Source organism: Colletotrichum phormii, assembly GCF_030913505.1.
Source record: "Colletotrichum phormii strain CBS 102054 chromosome Unknown BDP81scaffold_14, whole genome shotgun sequence".
Taxonomy (NCBI): Eukaryota; Fungi; Ascomycota; class Sordariomycetes; order Glomerellales; family Glomerellaceae; genus Colletotrichum; species Colletotrichum phormii.
Genome location: NW_026851456.1, coordinates 28,307 through 46,796, shown reverse-complemented (window position 1 = coordinate 46,796; position 18,490 = coordinate 28,307). Strand labels below are relative to the sequence as shown.

Genomic DNA, 18,490 nt, shown 5'->3' with positions numbered 1-18,490 from the left:
TTAGGTTCGTAGCCGACCCTGGCGAGGGCTATTTGCCAGTCCGCCAGTTGCTCCTAAGGGGGGAGTTCTAACGGATCGATATATTCGGTATTTTTTCTTACGAGGCTTACTATTCGTCGTAGCCGTGAGTCTGGTCCTGATTTGTCCCTGAGTCTCGTTCGGAGAGGGTGTCGCTTGTCCAGACGATGGATTCTGGTAGATGTTATGTGGAGCTTTGCGTCTAGTATCACCTCTACTAGGGGTAAAGCCGCCTTGCGCTATAGGATCGGTATAGGCGTCGTTCTATATACGGGGACTATCGCTCTGATGGCTTTGGTTTACGTCGCGTCTAGTTAGTATAGCAGACTACTAACCCCGTTTAAGATAGTACGTCTATTCTTTATCCGGCTCTTGCCGGGCCACTATACTTTAGATGTATAATACTAAGTAGGTAGTATATAAGAGGTGATTGCTTAACGAAGTAAGTACGTAGGCGCGCCCTAGATAGTATTCCCTAGTCCCCGTAGTCCATTAACTACTTAGTATGCCTTTACGGAGAGGTTTCTTACGTAACTCTTAAATATGAGTTTATGGTCGAAGTAAACGAACGCCGAGCCAGCGTAGAGAAGAGCCTTTTTTAATAGCCTGAACTATATAATGCCTCTTATCCGGTAAACCTATTGTGATTAATAGGTTTCCGTCTTTTCGTCTCTTGGTAAAGTGGATCAGTTCGGACTTATCAAGGTCAAAAGTGATTTCTTCCGTCGCGCCCTATCCTAAGGTTTTTTTCTATTCCTTAGTTAGGATATTATAGTTATTCTTTAGTGATATTAAGCTTACTAAGATAGCGACGTTATCGGCGTAGCCGAAACGAGATCGCTTCCTTCCTAGGCGAGCTATACCTAGCTTAAAAAGAGGTTTAATATAGAGTATAAATAGAATGGGAGACACGGGTGAGCCTTATAGTAGTCCGTATTCGAGACCGAAGACGTCTCCTACCTCCCCATCAAGCCTTATTCTTGCTCTCCTTCCGGTAACAAAACTTGAGACCTAGCGTACGAGGTTCTCTGGCCATCCTTGTTCGTAGAGGCGTCGGACTAGTCGTCCTGGGAGCACGGCGTCGAAAGCCCCTTTTATATTGAGCGTAAGTATAGAGGTAACTAGGCCTCTTTGCTAAGCGTACTCGATATCGTGGATGGCCGCTGCGATGAGGTCGCTGTAAGAGCGAAGAGGGAGTGCTCTAAACTGTTAATCGTATAGAACACGATATTTAACTACGATCTAGGTAAGTCGTCTAGCGATAAGTCTCTCCAAGCCTTTTCTGAGGACGGCCAAGAGCGCAATTGGCCTATAGGAGCGCGGGAGTGTCTTGTCTCTTTTTCCCGGTTTTGCTAGGATCACGAGAGTTACTTCTTATAAGTAGGATGCTAACCCTTGCGTATATACCCGCTATAAAGTGAGAGGACAATATCCTTGATAACTGGCCATGCTATTTTCAAAGCAGCCGTAGTGATTCCGTTGGTCCCAGGAGTCGTGTTTCCTGCGGTGAGAACCGAGGACCGTACCTCGTCCTTCGTAACCTGCGGGAAAGGAAGCGTAGCTTGCCTTTGTAAGACTGGGCTTTCTGTTGGTATGTCCTCGGAGATTGCGGCGTTTCTAAGGAGGACGCGGGTAACTACTTTAAAAAGACAGTCCGTAAGCTGTTATGCTAGGAGATCTAAAGACTGTGGGTCTTAGATGTTGCTTGCAGTGCGGCGCATGGGTTGTAAGTTGCGTTTAATGATGCCGAGGAAAAGCTCCTCGTCCATCGTGTCGAGCCGAAACCTTCCCGGGGTCTGGCTGGGTGAATCGATCAGGGCCAAGGGGACCCGGGTAAGCAGAGATTCGTAGTCTGATGTCGTGTATAGTGACGTTTCTATGCTGGTGGAAGCCCCATGGAGGTTGCTGGACGCCCAGCATAAATCTAGGGTGTTGCCGCCTTTGTGCGTGGGTTCACCTATAGGTGACATTAGGACAAGGCTAGCGGCTTCTGCCCATTCTACTAGGTTTTCAGCGTCCGGGGAACTCGTGGCCTCGGGCTGCTACGTCCAATGGTGTAAGTTAAAATCCCCCGCAATCAGTACTCGATCCTCAGGTTTGGGTTACCAGGCCGCTAGGATGTTCCTGAGAGCCTGGCTAGATCGTAGAGAGCTACGAGGGGCGTTGTATATGTTAATGACTATAAGGACCTCCTTCGTTCCTGAGAGGAGTCGTAAGAAGAGCAGGTCTGTGGATGGATCGGGTAGAGGCCGTATTTGTACGCCTCGTACCCCAGTTCCTCTGCGGAGGTAGGTAAGTACCCTGGGACGGTCTTCAGTCCAGTTATCTACTAGGGTGAAAGTCTCAAAACCTGGGTGGTGTCTTGTGAGCCTCCTCTCCTCCGAACGGATAGACGGCTCTTGTATTAAGAATATATCGATCTGGGTTACGTAAGCCAGGTTTAGTGCTGTTTCGTGGGCGGATGCCCGCCTGCCTATATTTGCTTGTATGATTTGTAGGGTTTTAGAGGGCAATATTCTTTTTTTGTATTTTATTCGCCGGGGTATAGTCTATCGCTTATTCTTCTTTACGGGAATGTCGATGCGATCGCTGGGTCGTATTTCTCTATAATCTTTCTCCCTTAGCTCGGAGGGCCCGTAGCTGAGCCTTATCCCTCCTCTGGACTACCCCCTTCACCACTTTGGGTTGGATAGGGTAAGTCGTATCGAAGGCGGCGTGAGGCCCGTTATACGACGGGTATTAAAAGGGGCAGTCGCAGCCATCGTGACCCTCAGTGCCGCCGCAGGGTGCCCGGTGTTGATTAGTTGTGTGGGAAGGAGAGCTGCACTTGAGGCATCTCTTCCTTCTGGTGCACGTTCGTTCGCTGTGAAAACCGCCGTAGCGGAGACATTAAGGAGACCTCTTCTCCTTCGGGAACTGCAGGTTTACAAAAACGCTGGCCCCTATTAAACGGAGGCGTCTTGGTAGTTGCTTTACGGCTTCCGCCTTGAACCAGGCTGTTACCGTGCCTAGCCTTTCGACTTCGTCCTTCCTAGAGAAGTGTGCTTTTTCAGGCTTGAGTTTCGTCGAGACCTGGATCTCTTTAAGGAGCTCCTCGGTCGTGATTTCCAGCTCAGTATTGGTTACCAGATAATACCTGGTGTAAGGGACGTTTGTAATATAGGCTCGGATCCAGGTATTGCGTTGCTCGATCGCTTATACTTAGAGAAGGGTAGCGATCTGTTCTCTATTCTCTAGTAGGACTTTTGCACTATCTATTAATGAAGGTAGGAGTGCTAATCCTATCTTAACATGGTCGATCCCCTTAAGGGCTTCTCGGGCTTAGGGACTTAGCCTTTCCCGAACAAAGATATATATATCGTAGGCTTTCTCGTTCCGAAGCGGGCTTTTAGGCGATAGACGCGCGAAGACGCGTAGATCTTTTAAGGCCGCCCGGTTTGTAGCTTGTTTTGCGGCTTGTTTGGCTGGCGTTGGTTTATCCTGTTTTCTGGATAGTGGCTGGCTCGCCGCCGCCGCGTATGAACGGACTAGGGGCGGCTGGTTCTGGGTTGTGTGCGAGGGATGCCCCTGGGAACTCAGGTTAGTCTCGCTAGGCCCTATGTTAATAGCGTATATAGACCCTACTAGACTACGTTAATGCCGGTTTGAACGCTGTTTCTCCTCCTGAAGCTCTCTCTCTAAGGATTCGATCTTTATTAAATAGTCTTTTAAAAACTATTCCCTCTCGGCGTCCCGACGTAGGAGGTCCTGGACAAGATTCGAAAGCTTGTTAATCTCGTCTTTAAGCTCAGACTTGTCCTGGTGGTTGACCTGCTCAACCACTCTGACCTTTGCAGTCGGCTTCCGGACTCGTCCCGACCGCTGAGATATACCGGCGTCCCCGTGAACCGTGACCGATGGCCCTATATCTAGGGAGACTGCTATGGTCGTGGAATTCAGCTCGTATGGGCTGATGTTGAGAGATGATAGTGCAGTGGGCCGTAGCCCTCTATAACCTTAATAATTACTAACAGTGGGTACCTTTCGAGGTATGTGTTCAGAAGTTTCTCGAGATGTGTGATAGAGAACGATTATCTATTGAAAGTAGAGAATAGTGTAACCGAGGTCACGTGACGGGCAGTGAGGCCACAGATGGTTGAAGCCATTACGACACTACGTCAATCTCATAAGGAAGATACCACAAAGAGAACACGTTATCATTCTCGTGCAGTCGTTCTTTCAAAATGTGGCATGGCAGTATGATGTTATCGACAATTCTAAATTCTGCGACGAGCTATCAAACTGGAATCACATCTCCTCCACAACGTTGAATCAAGGCCCCGAGAACTTGTCTGTCAGCACCCGGGCATTCCCTGCTTTACTTCTTCAGGTTCTCGCACTCGCATTACAATTCCATCCTGATCAAAACGATGAAGCACTAGAGGGCCTCAAGTACGCACCCGATATCGACTTCGCCGATCTTGCCGCCGATTATAGCAATGTGGGCCATCAAGTCGCGTCTATGCTTGGGAGCAAAGACATCTCGTTGACCAAAGTTCAAGCTGGACTGATGGAGGCATTCTTCGAGGAAATTATAGGCTCATTCATTGAATCATGGCACACATTTGGAAGAGCGATCCCAGACGCCCAAGAACTTGGCCTGCACAGAAGTAGGGTTTGGGAGACAAGTCCTTGCGCCGAAAACGTAATGCAGACGCCAGCATTCCCACTGGAGAGGAAGTTGTGGCTTGTGTTGCATCTCTGGGACGCGCACATGGCTGTTGTCCTCGCGAGGCCCATTACGACCAAGTTGGATTCGAGTTCCGTGCCCTCGACGAGCCTGATAGCTACTTCGCCCCCACACGGCTTTGACGACGCGACGTTATCCCCATTCGACATCATAGTATGCGGCTATCATGCTGCTTACAAGTATCTGCAGGATATTCACGACCTTGAGGTTGAGAACAGAGATGCGCAAGAGACTGTTCAGAAGATACACAACGCCGTGATAAACAACATTTCCAAACTTCCGGCGCGTGCAACCTCCTCAAGCCCCGCGCTCGACGGCAAATACCCTTGGCTTCCTGCTGCTCGCGAGACACTCATCACTGAGGTCTATTTTTTCCTCCTGGCATTGCACCGCCCTTTTATATCGACCCTGCCCGCAAGTCGAGCAGAGGCCCACATGGCCGCGCTGAAGATGCTTGCGTCGCAAAGCAGGCTGTTTGAACAAGCGGGAACCCAACTCTACAAGGGATTCGCTCTCGTCTTTTCTACATTGAATGCCATGGTCCTGGTGACAGCAACATACATTCAAGCCCAAGATGATAATCTAAATCTCCAGGCAGAATCGGTGAAACGCTTGGAGTGGGGGTTGGCAAGGCTGGATGCCATGAGGTCTCGGAACTCCATGGCAGGCTTCGCTTATGACGTCGTAAAGGTGCTTTTCCAGAAAATGCTGAGCAGATTCTCCTCCCCAGACCCTTCTACCCTGAGAATCAATAAGCCGGAAACCTCTTTCAGAGCTGTGGAGACGCTGTCCTGGGACCATATTTCACAAGCCGGCCCGGATCTCTAGCAGAATCTGGATGATACGACGCTGCAACATCCGCTATACTACTCAGTCTCTCAGGATATGGTTGGGGAAATCTTTCCTGTCGAGTTGCAAGGGATGGCCTATTCTGAACCTGGTGAACACGGAGAGGCAATGACCGATAGTCTTTGGCAATTGATGGACGAGCTCACGTAGCGAATGCTCCCTATAGATTTAAATCAACATAAGCTTTTGATCATTAGATATTAAACAGCTGGCGAGTTCGGTCAAACATTTTGCAGCTTCTTCCATTTCTATAGCATTGCTAAAGGCCAATGAACAGCACCGGAATCATCTAATACAAAGTTGCAGCAAAGTAGCTGGCTTCTCGATCTCACATAACGCAAGTTTGGATTGAGAGTCCGAGGTAGTGACTCGCTTTACACCGAGCAATCTCTCCGCCTTCAAAGAAGTGAGAAATAGTTATTCGAAAGCTTTATTCGGCGACCTTGTATTTTCAAATATCGGTAAAGAGGCCATCGACGAGACATACTCGTTAGGCACTTACCATGATACTCGAAATGATGTGGTTGTCACGTTACCCACTCATAGCATGACACCAGTATGGGAAATTCTGCTCCAGACGGCATCATCCTCGATGAAAGAGACTGGTACACTAGGATAATGAGTTCAGGTCTCACTGCGATCTGACGGGGAAATTATCGCCGATATCCAAGGTATTCTGATGGGAATGTGGAAACAATGCAAGCAGATTGCATCAACTGTCTAAATAGTCTGGTTACAGTGAAGTGTATAAATACAAAAGAGAAAACATTGTTATGTACTAAGACACGATGACACTCGTTTGAATGCAGGGTATTGATACAGGATATTGATGTAAAAGTCAATTAGATACAACGAATAGTAGAATAGGATTAAAGATCCGAGACTCTGTCCATACTTGCAGCTTTCCGAAACCTGTAATTACGTGCTGCAGCTCCCGCGAAACATTTTGTGTTGCTCTTGGGGGAACGAATCTTCTTAGTTCCAGCCAAGTTTGAAAGCACATCTAGGCCGGAAGCTTGAAGCCGGTCTTGCGGAGGTTCTGGAATACGTGCTCCGGATCGTACTTCTCTGCGACGGACTTGAGACAATTGATGGTGTCTTCGCCGTGTGTCGAAAGAGGGTCTTGGTCCTTCCAGGCGTAGTTGAGGTATTTCCACTCCTTGTAAGCCTCGATCTCCTTGGCGTACTCGTCGATGGCGGCGCGGAACTCGAGAGCAAAGGGGAGGATCAGTTTCTGGTTCGCAGGGGTGTCGACAGTCAAGGCGATGAGCCACATGATGGTAGGGCCATCGGCAACAACGCTCTCCAGGCCAAGTGAGTTCCCACCGTTCTCGAGACCGTGCTTGACGATGGATTGGGTGACAGGCTGGAATTGTACAAGGACATTAAAGTCTGATTCAGGCGCGGCTTCCTTCATCTTGGCCGAGTACTCCTTGAGCTTGGTGTCAATGAAGTCCATGATATGGAAGTCGTTTGTGGTCTGGCCAACCATCCAGTTTGCGCTGTTGAATGGTGTTAGTGCTGTTTCGCAACCCTCAATGTTAGTACACAGGACAACTTACTACAAGCCCAAGGGTGTAGGACCAGTGAATTCCGGGACGAGCTCGGCAACAGTGCCAACGCGGACGGTACTGGAGATGTTGGGAATGGCATAGTACTCGTCAAAAGCAGGCGCATCCATGTTGGCCTGGACGTTGGTCAAGATAGACCTCAAGCTGAGACCGGTCTTGTCGTAGTACAGTGCGACAATGTTTTGGCTGTAGAGGTCGTTGTCCATGTTGTTGGCAAAGTTCAGGTAGGCGTTGAAGACGTTGTCTCTCTCGGTAAGGTTGTAGCTCACGAAGCCGCCTGACATCTGGGTCGAGTCGACAGTGCCTGTGAGGAATAAGTGAGCAAAGAACGCCAGACATGACGGCATGTATCACTTACGAGCATCGATTCTGGTGACGAAGCCAAAGTTCCCTGAACCTCCCTTGAGGGCCTTCCAGAGGTCCGGATGCTCGTTCGCATTAGCGTTGACAACGGAACCATCTCCGAGGACAACCTCAAAGTTGGTGACCGAGTCGCAAGCAAAGCCATGAGAGTTGGTGTGGAAGGAGTACTGAAATCTCGAATGTTAGTAAATGTTCGAGATATCTGAGCCGGCACCACTGCCGATATATGGAACCCGAAGTTGATTTGACTTACACCACCACCCGTCGTGAAGCCACCAACACCGACAACTGACGCCCTGCCGCCAACAGCAGCAACACCATATGGATCAAGGGTAGAGAAAACCCTCTCCCAGTCTGAGCCAGGTTGGATCGAAGCAATCTTTGTTCCTTCGTCATATGTCGTGGTGTTCATGTAACCTGTTTTGGAAGTGAATGTCAGTACATGTCATGTTGTAAAGGTAGGTGAACTTGTTCGTGTAAGTCCTTACCAAAGTCAATGGTGACACCCTTCTTGACACCATTTGAGCCCGTGAAGGCTGAGTGAGCACCACTTCGGATACCAAAGGGACATTGGTTCCTGTTCAAGATCTTTGCAATCTTCGTCACGTCCGAGGTGCTCTCAGGCAGCACCATACACCATGGGGCTTGCGCAGCATTGGCAGAATAGTATGTCTCTAACCGCGCATTGTAGAATGAGTTGTCCTTTGAGTAAACCTTGCCTTGGAGGTCTTGATCTTGGGCAAGGGCAGAGCACTGTATATGGCCAAGGTTAGAAATGATCGCCAGCGGGAGTGGATGAGAGGGGGACTGGGATGGTAACGTACACACACGCAGTGAGGACTGCGACCCCTTGCTGAGACAGTCGAGGCAGCCAAGGCCAAGATCGACAAACTCGTTGAGAACCTCATGATTACTAGAGTTTTGTTTGACTCTGTGTGTCTGCGCACGAGCTCCCGTGGTCGTTGCGTGGGGGTGATCTGATGGGAGGATCGGGGTTGTTGACTGGATGGCAGCAAGACCAGGTGAGAGGATGAGAAGGACTAGAAACTCTCGAGGTGTTCTAGCGAATATCTATTGCCGTTACATATAGAATCAGCGATCAAATCTCCAGTGCCTTCCGAGTCCGCAGTTTTAAGTTCAGACCGACCTCGCCTCCACCGCGGGCTAGTGTCCTCGAAGGAGAGCCAGCATGAGTCGATGTAATTTGATCTAATGCAACTAGCGGGCATTTACTATCCCACAAGCCGCGGTTCACACAGGAACCGATGTATACCCGCACGAATCCGGTAGGTCAAGTGGGAAGGTGAAAAAAGAAGAGGAGTAATCTTCAGCTTGTTGATGGGGCCAAAGGATCATGTTTGCTATCTTCTCGGAGGTTCAATCCTTGTTAAGGTTGTGTGTTGCCTCTGAAATCGGTCAGCATTTCAAGGTGTCGTGGCAAGACGCGTTGGAACCAGGTTACATCAGCCACAGGAACGCAATCAGGCACAAGGTCTAGAGCCAACAGCTTCATTCTCGTGGTATTTTCATCGTGAGAGTGTTCTGGGGGAGGGGAGCTGACCTGCAAAGTGATGTTCCGCCACCATTTCCATAACATTTCCAACATGCACTGCGACGTTCTCCGGGATGATTTCCTTGAGGTTTCGGAACGAAGAGCTGCTAGGCTATAAGTGCTGACAAAATTTAGACGTTCCGACTTGGCAGTATGGGTTTCCTTGTCTCCAAAGGACAGGGAATAGGGCTGTAAGGTAAACTTGGCTCGATACCATCTCGTGCCCGCCTCCCCGATACATACTAAATCGAGTTGTACCAACACGAGATTCCCACTATCAAGCACGAAACCACTTTTATCGAAGCAAACAATTCCATGCCACTTTGCCGCTCTGTGTCAAGTTGGGGTGTTGACGCAGGGTAGAAGCTCTCAGAGGCCAACTGCAGTTAGGGGTAAAATGATGAATTACTGAAATCTGCTCCTCCCTCGACGTATACTCCATGCGCTATATATATATCTAAGCTGCTCCTTTGTTACTTAGACTCCTTACTACCTCTAACTAGCCCCTAACCGGGAGGGCTCTAATAGGGCGCCCCTTCTAACTAAGCTTCGTCCTCAAAGCTCAATACAACTACAGTTAGGGATCTTCTTAGTAGCTAGTTAGCTACGTCTTTAGGCTTCTCAGGAGCTAAGGCTCGTCGCCCAATCAATACCTAACTCTCATATATACTAATTAAAGCTACGTCCTCGATATATAATACCGGCTCCTACGTGTCCTCCTCGCTATTATAACCCTTCCACCTAATCAAGTATTATCTCTTTTTTTTTAGCCCCTTATATTAAATAATCTCGTTTACCTCGTAAAGAGGCTCGCCATCAATATCGCTAATAAATAATAACTTTTAAGGTACTCCTTCGCGATATCAGTAAGGCTCTAAGAGTAATACGTAAAATATATTGTAAATGCGGTACTATTATAATATATCCAATTCGTACGCAACTCCCAAGGTCTAATAATCGCTTTAACATAAAGGGTCCTAGATACTTATTAGCTAGCTTACGGCTCGGTCGCTACCTCTATATATTCTTTCGTAATAATAGAACCTAATTGTCTATTCTATATAACTTATTAACCTTAGATTTATTAGCTTAGTTCTTATATACGTTTCTAGCGTTTTACAATAATAACTATAAGGCAATATAATCTATTTATAAATATACTGCTCGCTCCTTAATAGAGACATTCTACATCCCTTTATTCGTTCTTATTATAAATACTATTAGGTATTTCGGCAAGAAGCCAAAGAGAGCTTCTATAGGTACTTTTTAAATTACTAAATACTATAACGTGCATAATAAGCGAGCGGATCGCTCGGCAGCAACCACTCCACGTATATAAATCTTGATCAACATCAATAAAGTTTAATTAATTAAAACTACCTATAATCCTCTTCTCTATACATTTCTCTCTAAAATAGATATATACGCGCATTATGTCTAGTGTTCCTATAGACGCTATATCGCCGTTGACCTGTTTCCGTCCTCGGCCGACGGCCATTACTCCGGCGCGTTTCCTCTTTAAGCTAAGCTATAGCCTCTCTCTATAATTAAAGGTCATTTACCTTAGCTATAGTAAAGCTCTCTCCTTGCCTGAGACGAGTTTTCTTAAATTTCCGCCGTCGGCTAAGTAAACTATTCTCCTCCCAAAGGGTTTTATTCTCAGCTTTTAAAAGAGTATTAACTATAATATATTATAATTAATATCTCTTTAAGAATAGTTATAGTTAATTACGTCATTAGCTAGTATTAATAAGCTATTTAGATGATTTAAGATTCGATCTTTAATTAAAGTTGACTAAGAATTTGCCTCTATTGGGTTATTTAGTGTTTGAGAAGTCTATGCTGGGGGTGTTACTAAGAGAGACCCTAGGGGCGTTAGAGTATATAACTTTACATCTAGCTTTGAAAGCACACTTTTAGCACTTAAAGAAACAAGCCCAGCCCCTTTAAAACCTCCTTAGATGTTTTTTACTATTAGGGCTTGCGTGAAAGCGTTATAAAATATAGAGAAGAAGTCCTCCTTCGTATTATAGGTATTACCCCGGCGCATCTTATCCTTGATTTATCGACCATAAGCCGTCTTTAGTGGGCCTAAAGCACCCAACGTCTAAGGGCTGAAGTAGATAAGACGAATGGGCCGGTATATAGAGTATAACGATATTATTTTCCTTACAATATATCTCAAAGTCCGTAGAGTAGTGACTTTCGTGCTCTATTGACGACGAGGAGGCGATAACTACTAGTTGCATGCGGTTTTATATACCGATTAAAGTGCTAGAGCCAGTCTAGGCCTCTTTTATCTGTTATCTATCCATTTTTTGACGTTACGATAACCTAGTTACGTAGGAGATCTATTTCTATATACTAGGTAGAGAGGTAATATGTTACGAGCTGGACAAGGCAACCAACTGTGGCACAAAGCAAAAGCTTCGATAATGATGACTCCGGCATCATTGTCCCTTGTTCTGCATTATATAGCTACGCGCCCACAGTGACAAGTTGCGGCGGGCGTAACATAATATTAGCCTATAACGATAATATACGGCGGAACGCTATAGCCTGACGAACTGATGGCCTGAATAACTATAACCCATTTACGATTACCAGGCTATATTATTTTTGTGTTTAAACGCCTTTTAGCACTCGTAACGACTATCCCGGATATAATCTGGCCTATTATAAACCTAGTCTCGTTAAAGTTATAGATATTGGAGTTTATAATACCGTATTTCGCGATTATGTTCGCTATAAGCCGAAACCACGCGTTTATCGCGTCTAGATCTTCACATTAGGCCCTCTTATAATCGTACTTATAAAAAAAGCGCGTCCGGAGCTATAGTTTTCGTTTAATAAAGTTTAAAGCCCAGCGCTTCCTAACTAGGGTGCGTCGCGGTCGGCGAGCAATCGATTAGCTATTTCTTCCACACCACTAATCCGGGGAGGAAACGATCGGGAATCTAGGTCGAGGATATACTTAACTAGCTTCTCCTCTTTAAGCTCCGTCAATTTGCGTGAGTTAGGTATAGTATCTTGTCGTATAGGTGTGCCTTTTAATTGGGTACCTAGGGTCCCAAGAGGGACTGAATAGATTCTTGCTGCGGCTCGAATGCTGAGTTTAGTGTTTTTTTAGATAGCCTCGACTGCTAAGTTTAATTGGGCCTCTTTGCTTTGTGACGACATGATTATTTGTGACGTGATATGTATTAGAAGTGAGGAGGAAGGATGAATGCGGTTGGGTGGGCAGCTCGCTTGTCTGGGCAGCTCGCTTATCAAGTACGTTATAAGTCCCTTATTAACTTACTTATATACAATAGGCTAGGGAGGGATAGAGGCTTAAATACCGAAGAGTCTCTTATAACCGCCGCTTTTATTAATAGTAAGTTTATAAAAGGTAGCTTAAGGATAATAAACTCGTCGCTTTATTATTACTCTAACGGCGTTCCTAATATAGCCTAGGTAAGGGGACTAACCTTATTATAGAGGTCTACGGCCTTAGCTAAGCTTAATCTAACTCTAGGAGCGGGCATAGCTAAAACCGCTTATTTTAATCTAGGGGCCGGACTAGCTAAAGCGCTTTAGAGGCATTCTAGATCGGTGCGCATCTTATATAAGTATTCTTTATATAGAACTAATAATAAAGATTTGTTTTTTTAAAAGTCGTTTTTCCTCTCGTAATTATAAAAATTAGTCGCTATTAATATAGTTATAGCTTAAGAAAGGAGGAGAAGAGGAGTTAATATCTTTATTATATTTATCATATTTATTGTTTTCTATTTAAGCAGTAAGTTATTTCTTTTATTTTACTATATCTTGTAGTTTATTAAGCCGCGACCTAATCCTATTCATTAAAATTAAAAAGGTTCTAGGAGGTCGGAAAATAATATCCCTTCTCTACGTTATCGTCGCGCTAACTATGCTCTCTTGCTACGTCTCGTCTAGGCTAGTATTTCGATCTTCCGGCCTAGTCCCCTTCGTAGGTAGAGATTTTAGATTATTAAGTTAGGATATCAATATAGGGTAGAAGCTCTCAAAGGCCAACTATAGTTAAGGGTAGAATAATAAATTACTGAAATCTGCTCCTCCCTCGACGTATACTTCCTGCGCTATATATATATCTGAGCTGCTCCTTTGTTGCTTGGACTCCTTACTACCTCTAACTAGCCCCTATCCGGGAGGGCTCTGACACTCTGCCGCGCGATATCTTGATATTTACGAAGGATTTCCGCAAACAATGTTTGCTTCGCCAAGAGCCAGAGTTACATCCTGTGGGTCTCGGCTCCTCGACGACCTCGAACATGTTGTTGGTCGATGAGGGATAATTCTCTGCGGCGACATCATCTCCAAAGAGCTCATCTCCGAATCTTTGAACAGCCGCCTCCCTATTTTCCCTTTTCCAAATTGTGGAAGGCGAGTCATGCTGGTGAAGCTTGGGCAGATTTACTTGCCCTATCCATGGCAAACGCGGGAGCCGTTGACCGGTTCTATAGGCCAAAAAATTTGCATTCAAAGTATATTATAACGATCGCCTCCGAAGAAAAGAAGCAGAAGCTCTGCTCTGCGACCCCCATTCCAGAAAAGGAGGAAATGTCGCCCGTACGACGGAGGTCCTTCTAATCCATTCCGCCTGAGCATGGATACGCATCTGGGATGCTAGATCCATATATGTATCAGCAAGGAGTGGATTCTTCCTGTGCCGCACCCTGGGTTCCGTTCAAATACGTGTGTTGGGGCCGCTGTCTGGTTCCATCAGCTTTGACCAAGATCTGACGGAAAGGGCGGAGATCTGAAGGCTCAGCCGTAGACTACTCTGTAAATCTCTCGAGTCTCCCCCACCCCTGATTCCAAGCAGAATGGTGGGTGGCTGCGAGAGCGAGGGTAACTGGCAACTGGGACCCAATGGGCATCACGTTCCTCTATCTTGGAGACTGGAGCCATCGGTCCTTTTGTCAGGGCTGTCCCGACCCATTGTCGACCCCAGTTTCGGCGGCCAGCTTCTACCGGGGCTGGACCAGGAACCCCAGTCCATAGAGACAACTTCCAACACTCTCCAACAACGGAACCTTATTATGAGTTCGGACCAGACTTTTCGATCGGGGCGTAGATCGCCCAGCAAACACTGTGCCTCTTATTAATGTTGGAAGGGCAGCGATCCCACGAATGAGAAGCTGTTCGGTTGCGGAACAACCAGGTCAAGATCTCAAGCAGTGAGTGTGGTGAGTATACCTTTAACAGGAATGCGACTGCAATATAAGAAAGGAAGCCTATCCTGGCGCTGAATCATAGGCCTCATAAGTATTTGACCGTTGAAATGGATACCAATTACATGAGTCGTGGCAGATCGCACATATCAGGAGTTCTCAAAGGGACCTCGAGTGATCCATGCTCTCTTCTCGGCATCGTCTAGAGTTCATCCCGTCGAAAAGAGAAAAGGTGGGAGAAAGTGCTTGAAGCATGCAATTTCGTCGAAGGGGGAGACCCGAATTTTCTACGTTGAACCCTGGTCCTTTACACCCTCGGTACACCCGAGCGTGGCCACCGAGGATGGCGACTGAATTCCGTCAGAACTCAGTACGATAACATGTATATACGCTAGATCGGATGCTGCTGTTTTTTCCCAATAGATCCAAGATTTCGGTTGCTTGCGAATCTGAACCATTCTATTGGCATCATGTCGGAAGTCTCTGTGATCCCAGCCCCGCCGGGCGTCACGGTGGACTTTGACCACCCGCGGCAGCAAAAGGTGCTGGAGCATTATCTTCTCTTTGGTATTGGTGGTACTATTGCCTTTATCGCCTTGTGCCAGAGATTTTACACCAAGTTATTCCTTTCCAAAGGGCTGCAAGTTGATGATGGTGAGTTACCTTGGTTGATCGACCTAGCATCTCGCCAAATACTGACTATCGAAAGCTTTCATGTTTCTGGGATGGGTAAGGTTGACTTGACGATCCACTGATCGCTTCTCAGCTCCTTGGCTACCAAATCATCGCCTAACCTTCCTTCTCTCTCAGGGTGCCTCCGTAGTCACTCAAGCAATGCTTGTTGGTAGGTCTAACCCATCTTGCATGCTGCAAGTCACTTGAAGCTGACCAGAACGATGCAGCTTCTATTGCTGAAGGTGGCATGTGCGCCCATGCTTGGGAGATGCCAATGTCAAGATTTGTGCGCTACTCCATCGTGAGTCTATCGTAGAAGCCTCCAATTCCCATGCTGTGCTGACCTAGCAAAGACCACCTACGTAACAGCGCCTGTCTTTATGCTGTGCAATGGCTTCACCAAGTTGTCTCTTTTGACATTCTACCTTCACCTTTCTCCGCAGAAGTGGTTTAGGATATCAGTATGGACGGGCATTGCGGTGGTCTCGCTATATACAGCATGCATCACTATTCTGATGCTGTTCTACTGCAATCCCGTCAGGAAAGCTTTCGACTTCACCATCACCGGGGGAAAGTGCCTCGACGTTGGTATTCTATACATGGCTACGGCTGTCTCGAACATCATCACCGATGCCATGCTATTCATCCTCCCGATGCCCATGATCTACAGTCTTCGCATGAAGATGGCATCGAAGATCGGCGCCGTTATCATCTTTGCCATCGGATCAATGTAAGTGGCCCTTGTCACTCGAGGTCCAAGCACTTTTCACTGACTCCATGGGAAGGACTGTGGCCACCTCTGTCGTTAGACTTACCTACCTGCCCCCGCTGCTCGTCAGCGTAGATCCGTCATGGGATGCTGCACCTGCAAATATCTGGACGTAAGTGCTCTCGATCACTGCATTCTTTTTCTCTTCCCTGTCCTAACCCTTCCTGTCGACAGATTCGTCGAAGCCAACCTTTTTGTAATCTGTGGTTCGATGCCCACCCTGCGAAAATTCTTCAAGCACTTCGCGCCAAAACTCATGGGCTCCTCGACGAACCCATCATCATACGCAGTCGGTGGATACCGAATGTCGTACGCACATCAAAGATCAACCAATGGGATGAAAAGCAGGCAACGAAAACAATACGAGCAATTTCCAGACGAGAACGAGATGCGTACTTTCAACGCCGACCGCAAGAGAACAAACGAAGAAGACCCTGGCTTCTCGTCCGTAGTAGTCGCCGGCGGGAGGGAGAGCGCTGACGACATGAGCGACAAGGCGATTTTACAGACCAAGACCGTCACGATACAGCGCGATTGAGGGATACATATACATAATGTCTTATGATTCGGGCCGGGTTTAGAGGGTACAAAATTCGCATTGGACAGCGCAGCTACCGTAACAGATCTATCAGTTCAATCAGCCAAACAAACAGTCAAAAGGTCCGCAAGACCTACTATTTTACAAAAAGGATTAATAAAGATAAGTCACGATTACGGGGGGCGAACCCTCGACTCCGAGGCTAAAATACCTCAACGAGATATAACTTTACTATATAGTTATATTAATTGTAACGGTGTGGGCCCCACAAAGGCAAATGTGGCAGCAGACCCAACAAACCATTGCGCTAAATGCGCACCCGGGCTTATTCAGCCAAAAGGTACGTAATGAACAGATCCCTCTCTGTTCATTCTGCTGCACTTAAGTACATATGCACGGCTCGTAAGGCTTACGGCATAGCCTAAGCCCACACAGGGCTCCAGCCCGTGACATTAATTAATGCTAATGGGTATCTAATTATTCACTAAGTAGGGACTATTATAGAGGTTTTTGAGAAATTATTATTTATTAATATTTAACTATACCGCGTGGCTGAGCCCGCGCAGATCTTTCGCTCATAATCCTACCCCTTTTTAACTATATATACCCTATCGTTACTGGACTAATCGACTTGCCTTTAATATTAATTAATTGATTTGGACAATTTATATAATTTTTATGACCTCGACAATAAATAGCGCTCTCTTTGATATCCTACCGTCTTAGTTAATTACGTCTTAGCTTATAGCCACATTAGACGCTAATAATATAACGTTTTGCAATCTTAGTACTCGTGATATTATCGAGAGTCTTTTTATAACGGTATCTTAAGGGCGACGTTTTATAAAAGACGAGGATCTTACGAGAAAGGGCTCTAAGCTAAAACGTAGCTAAATTAAGTATTATAGGGTCTTTATATAAGAGCTCTTATTAAATATATATTAAGATTATAATATACTACCTTTACTATTATTATTTTTAATTCTAATATGTGTATAAGTGAGGGCTTCTAGGTCTGCCGCCGCTATGATCAGGCCAATATCTTAGCTCTATTTAAATCTTAATTAACTTCCCCTGGAACTTATCACCTTAAAACGAAGCACCATGTCGTCGAGACCTTTAAAGGAGAAGATGCCGAGAAATCCATTACTTATGACTATCCTTTACCTCTAGCTAAGCGCCGGTGTACTGCTCCAGCTGCTATTCTTTAATTAAATATATCGATAATTAAAGAGCTCACTGCTAGGTTTATTATTAATTCTAACGGATCGCTAGGAGTCTTCTAAGATACCTATTTGAACTATATTCTTTACCAACTTAATATTAATACATTTTTATAAATATTGTAGTTAAAAGATAGTCAGCAAAAGCGATTAAAGAATCTATTAATAGAAAAAGAAAGTGGTTAAAAAGGAGGTTATTATAGCCCTGACCAAGATCTATTTATCGTTCGACCTCTGGACCTCTCCTAATCACTATACGGTTATTACCATCTTCGCCTACTTTATTAATTACTCTAGTCAGTAAGCTAACTGCCTCCTTACTTTAAGACGATAGCTAGGTACCTATAATAGTAAGAATATTATAATTATAATATATAAGTTACACTCAGAATATTTACTAAAATTCTAAAACTTATACTTCATTGGTAACCTAAAACTAGTACTTTAAAATATAAGAAATGAATATTAATATCTTAATGAATATAAGGGCTACAGATGTTTCATAAATATATCTAGACTCAATTTTTATTTATAATTTATAAATACAGGTATCATAGGAGTTACGTGCTTAAGAAGTTACATGGTAATAAGAGGCTCAACTGAAGTACGTATCTACTGAGATACAACGCTTTATACGCACGTACAGCCCGTACGTAAATACGCTTTATATATACATGTTAAAGCGCCGACAGGCACATATGCCCGTATAAACTTAATGCTCGGACTTAAGCATCACTTGTGATTACATGTGATTACATGTGATTATATATAGTTACATGTGGTATTTATATTATATATAGATTACACTTTCCCACCATATCATAGAATAATCATCAATACAATCAATTCTCTGATTATCTCAACTCGTACCTGAACTTATTTGCCTTTTCCCATTTTGCCTATCTCTAACCTCTTAGTTATACTATACTGAAAGAGTAGGAAATTACTAGTCGAATTCGGATAATTATTTTTAATAATATGAGCAATAATAATACCTACTTAAAG

General features: G+C 45.4%; 3 protein-coding genes across 3 annotated transcripts; 2 read left to right on the top strand and 1 right to left on the bottom strand.

Moving 5' to 3' along the window:
• Nucleotides 1-4,171: 4,171 nt before the first annotated feature.
• On the top strand, nucleotides 4,172-5,575 carry BDP81DRAFT_323999 (uncharacterized protein; the record flags this gene model as incomplete). The annotated part of the gene is made up of 1 exon (XM_060584842.1): nucleotides 4,172-5,575. A coding segment is annotated over one exon (1,404 nt), but the record flags the coding sequence as incomplete, so codon positions are not given.
• Nucleotides 5,576-6,599: 1,024 nt separating this feature from the next.
• On the bottom strand, nucleotides 6,600-8,438 carry BDP81DRAFT_462412 (FAD binding domain-containing protein; the record flags this gene model as incomplete). The annotated part of the gene is made up of 6 exons (XM_060593893.1): nucleotides 6,600-7,098; nucleotides 7,159-7,471; nucleotides 7,526-7,697; nucleotides 7,784-7,947; nucleotides 8,019-8,283; nucleotides 8,355-8,438. 6 exons carry the CDS (start codon nucleotides 8,436-8,438, stop codon nucleotides 6,600-6,602), a joined length of 1,497 nt encoding a protein of 498 aa, XP_060443179.1.
• A 6,312-nt stretch (nucleotides 8,439-14,750) lies between these two features.
• On the top strand, nucleotides 14,751-16,262 carry BDP81DRAFT_395859 (uncharacterized protein; the record flags this gene model as incomplete). Its single annotated transcript, XM_060588118.1, has 7 exons — nucleotides 14,751-14,934; nucleotides 14,990-15,009; nucleotides 15,091-15,124; nucleotides 15,183-15,256; nucleotides 15,309-15,685; nucleotides 15,741-15,836; nucleotides 15,899-16,262. The coding sequence occupies 7 exons, from the start codon at nucleotides 14,751-14,753 to the stop codon at nucleotides 16,260-16,262; spliced, it is 1,149 nt and encodes a 382-aa protein (XP_060443178.1).
• Between the last annotated feature and the right edge of the window lie 2,228 nt (nucleotides 16,263-18,490).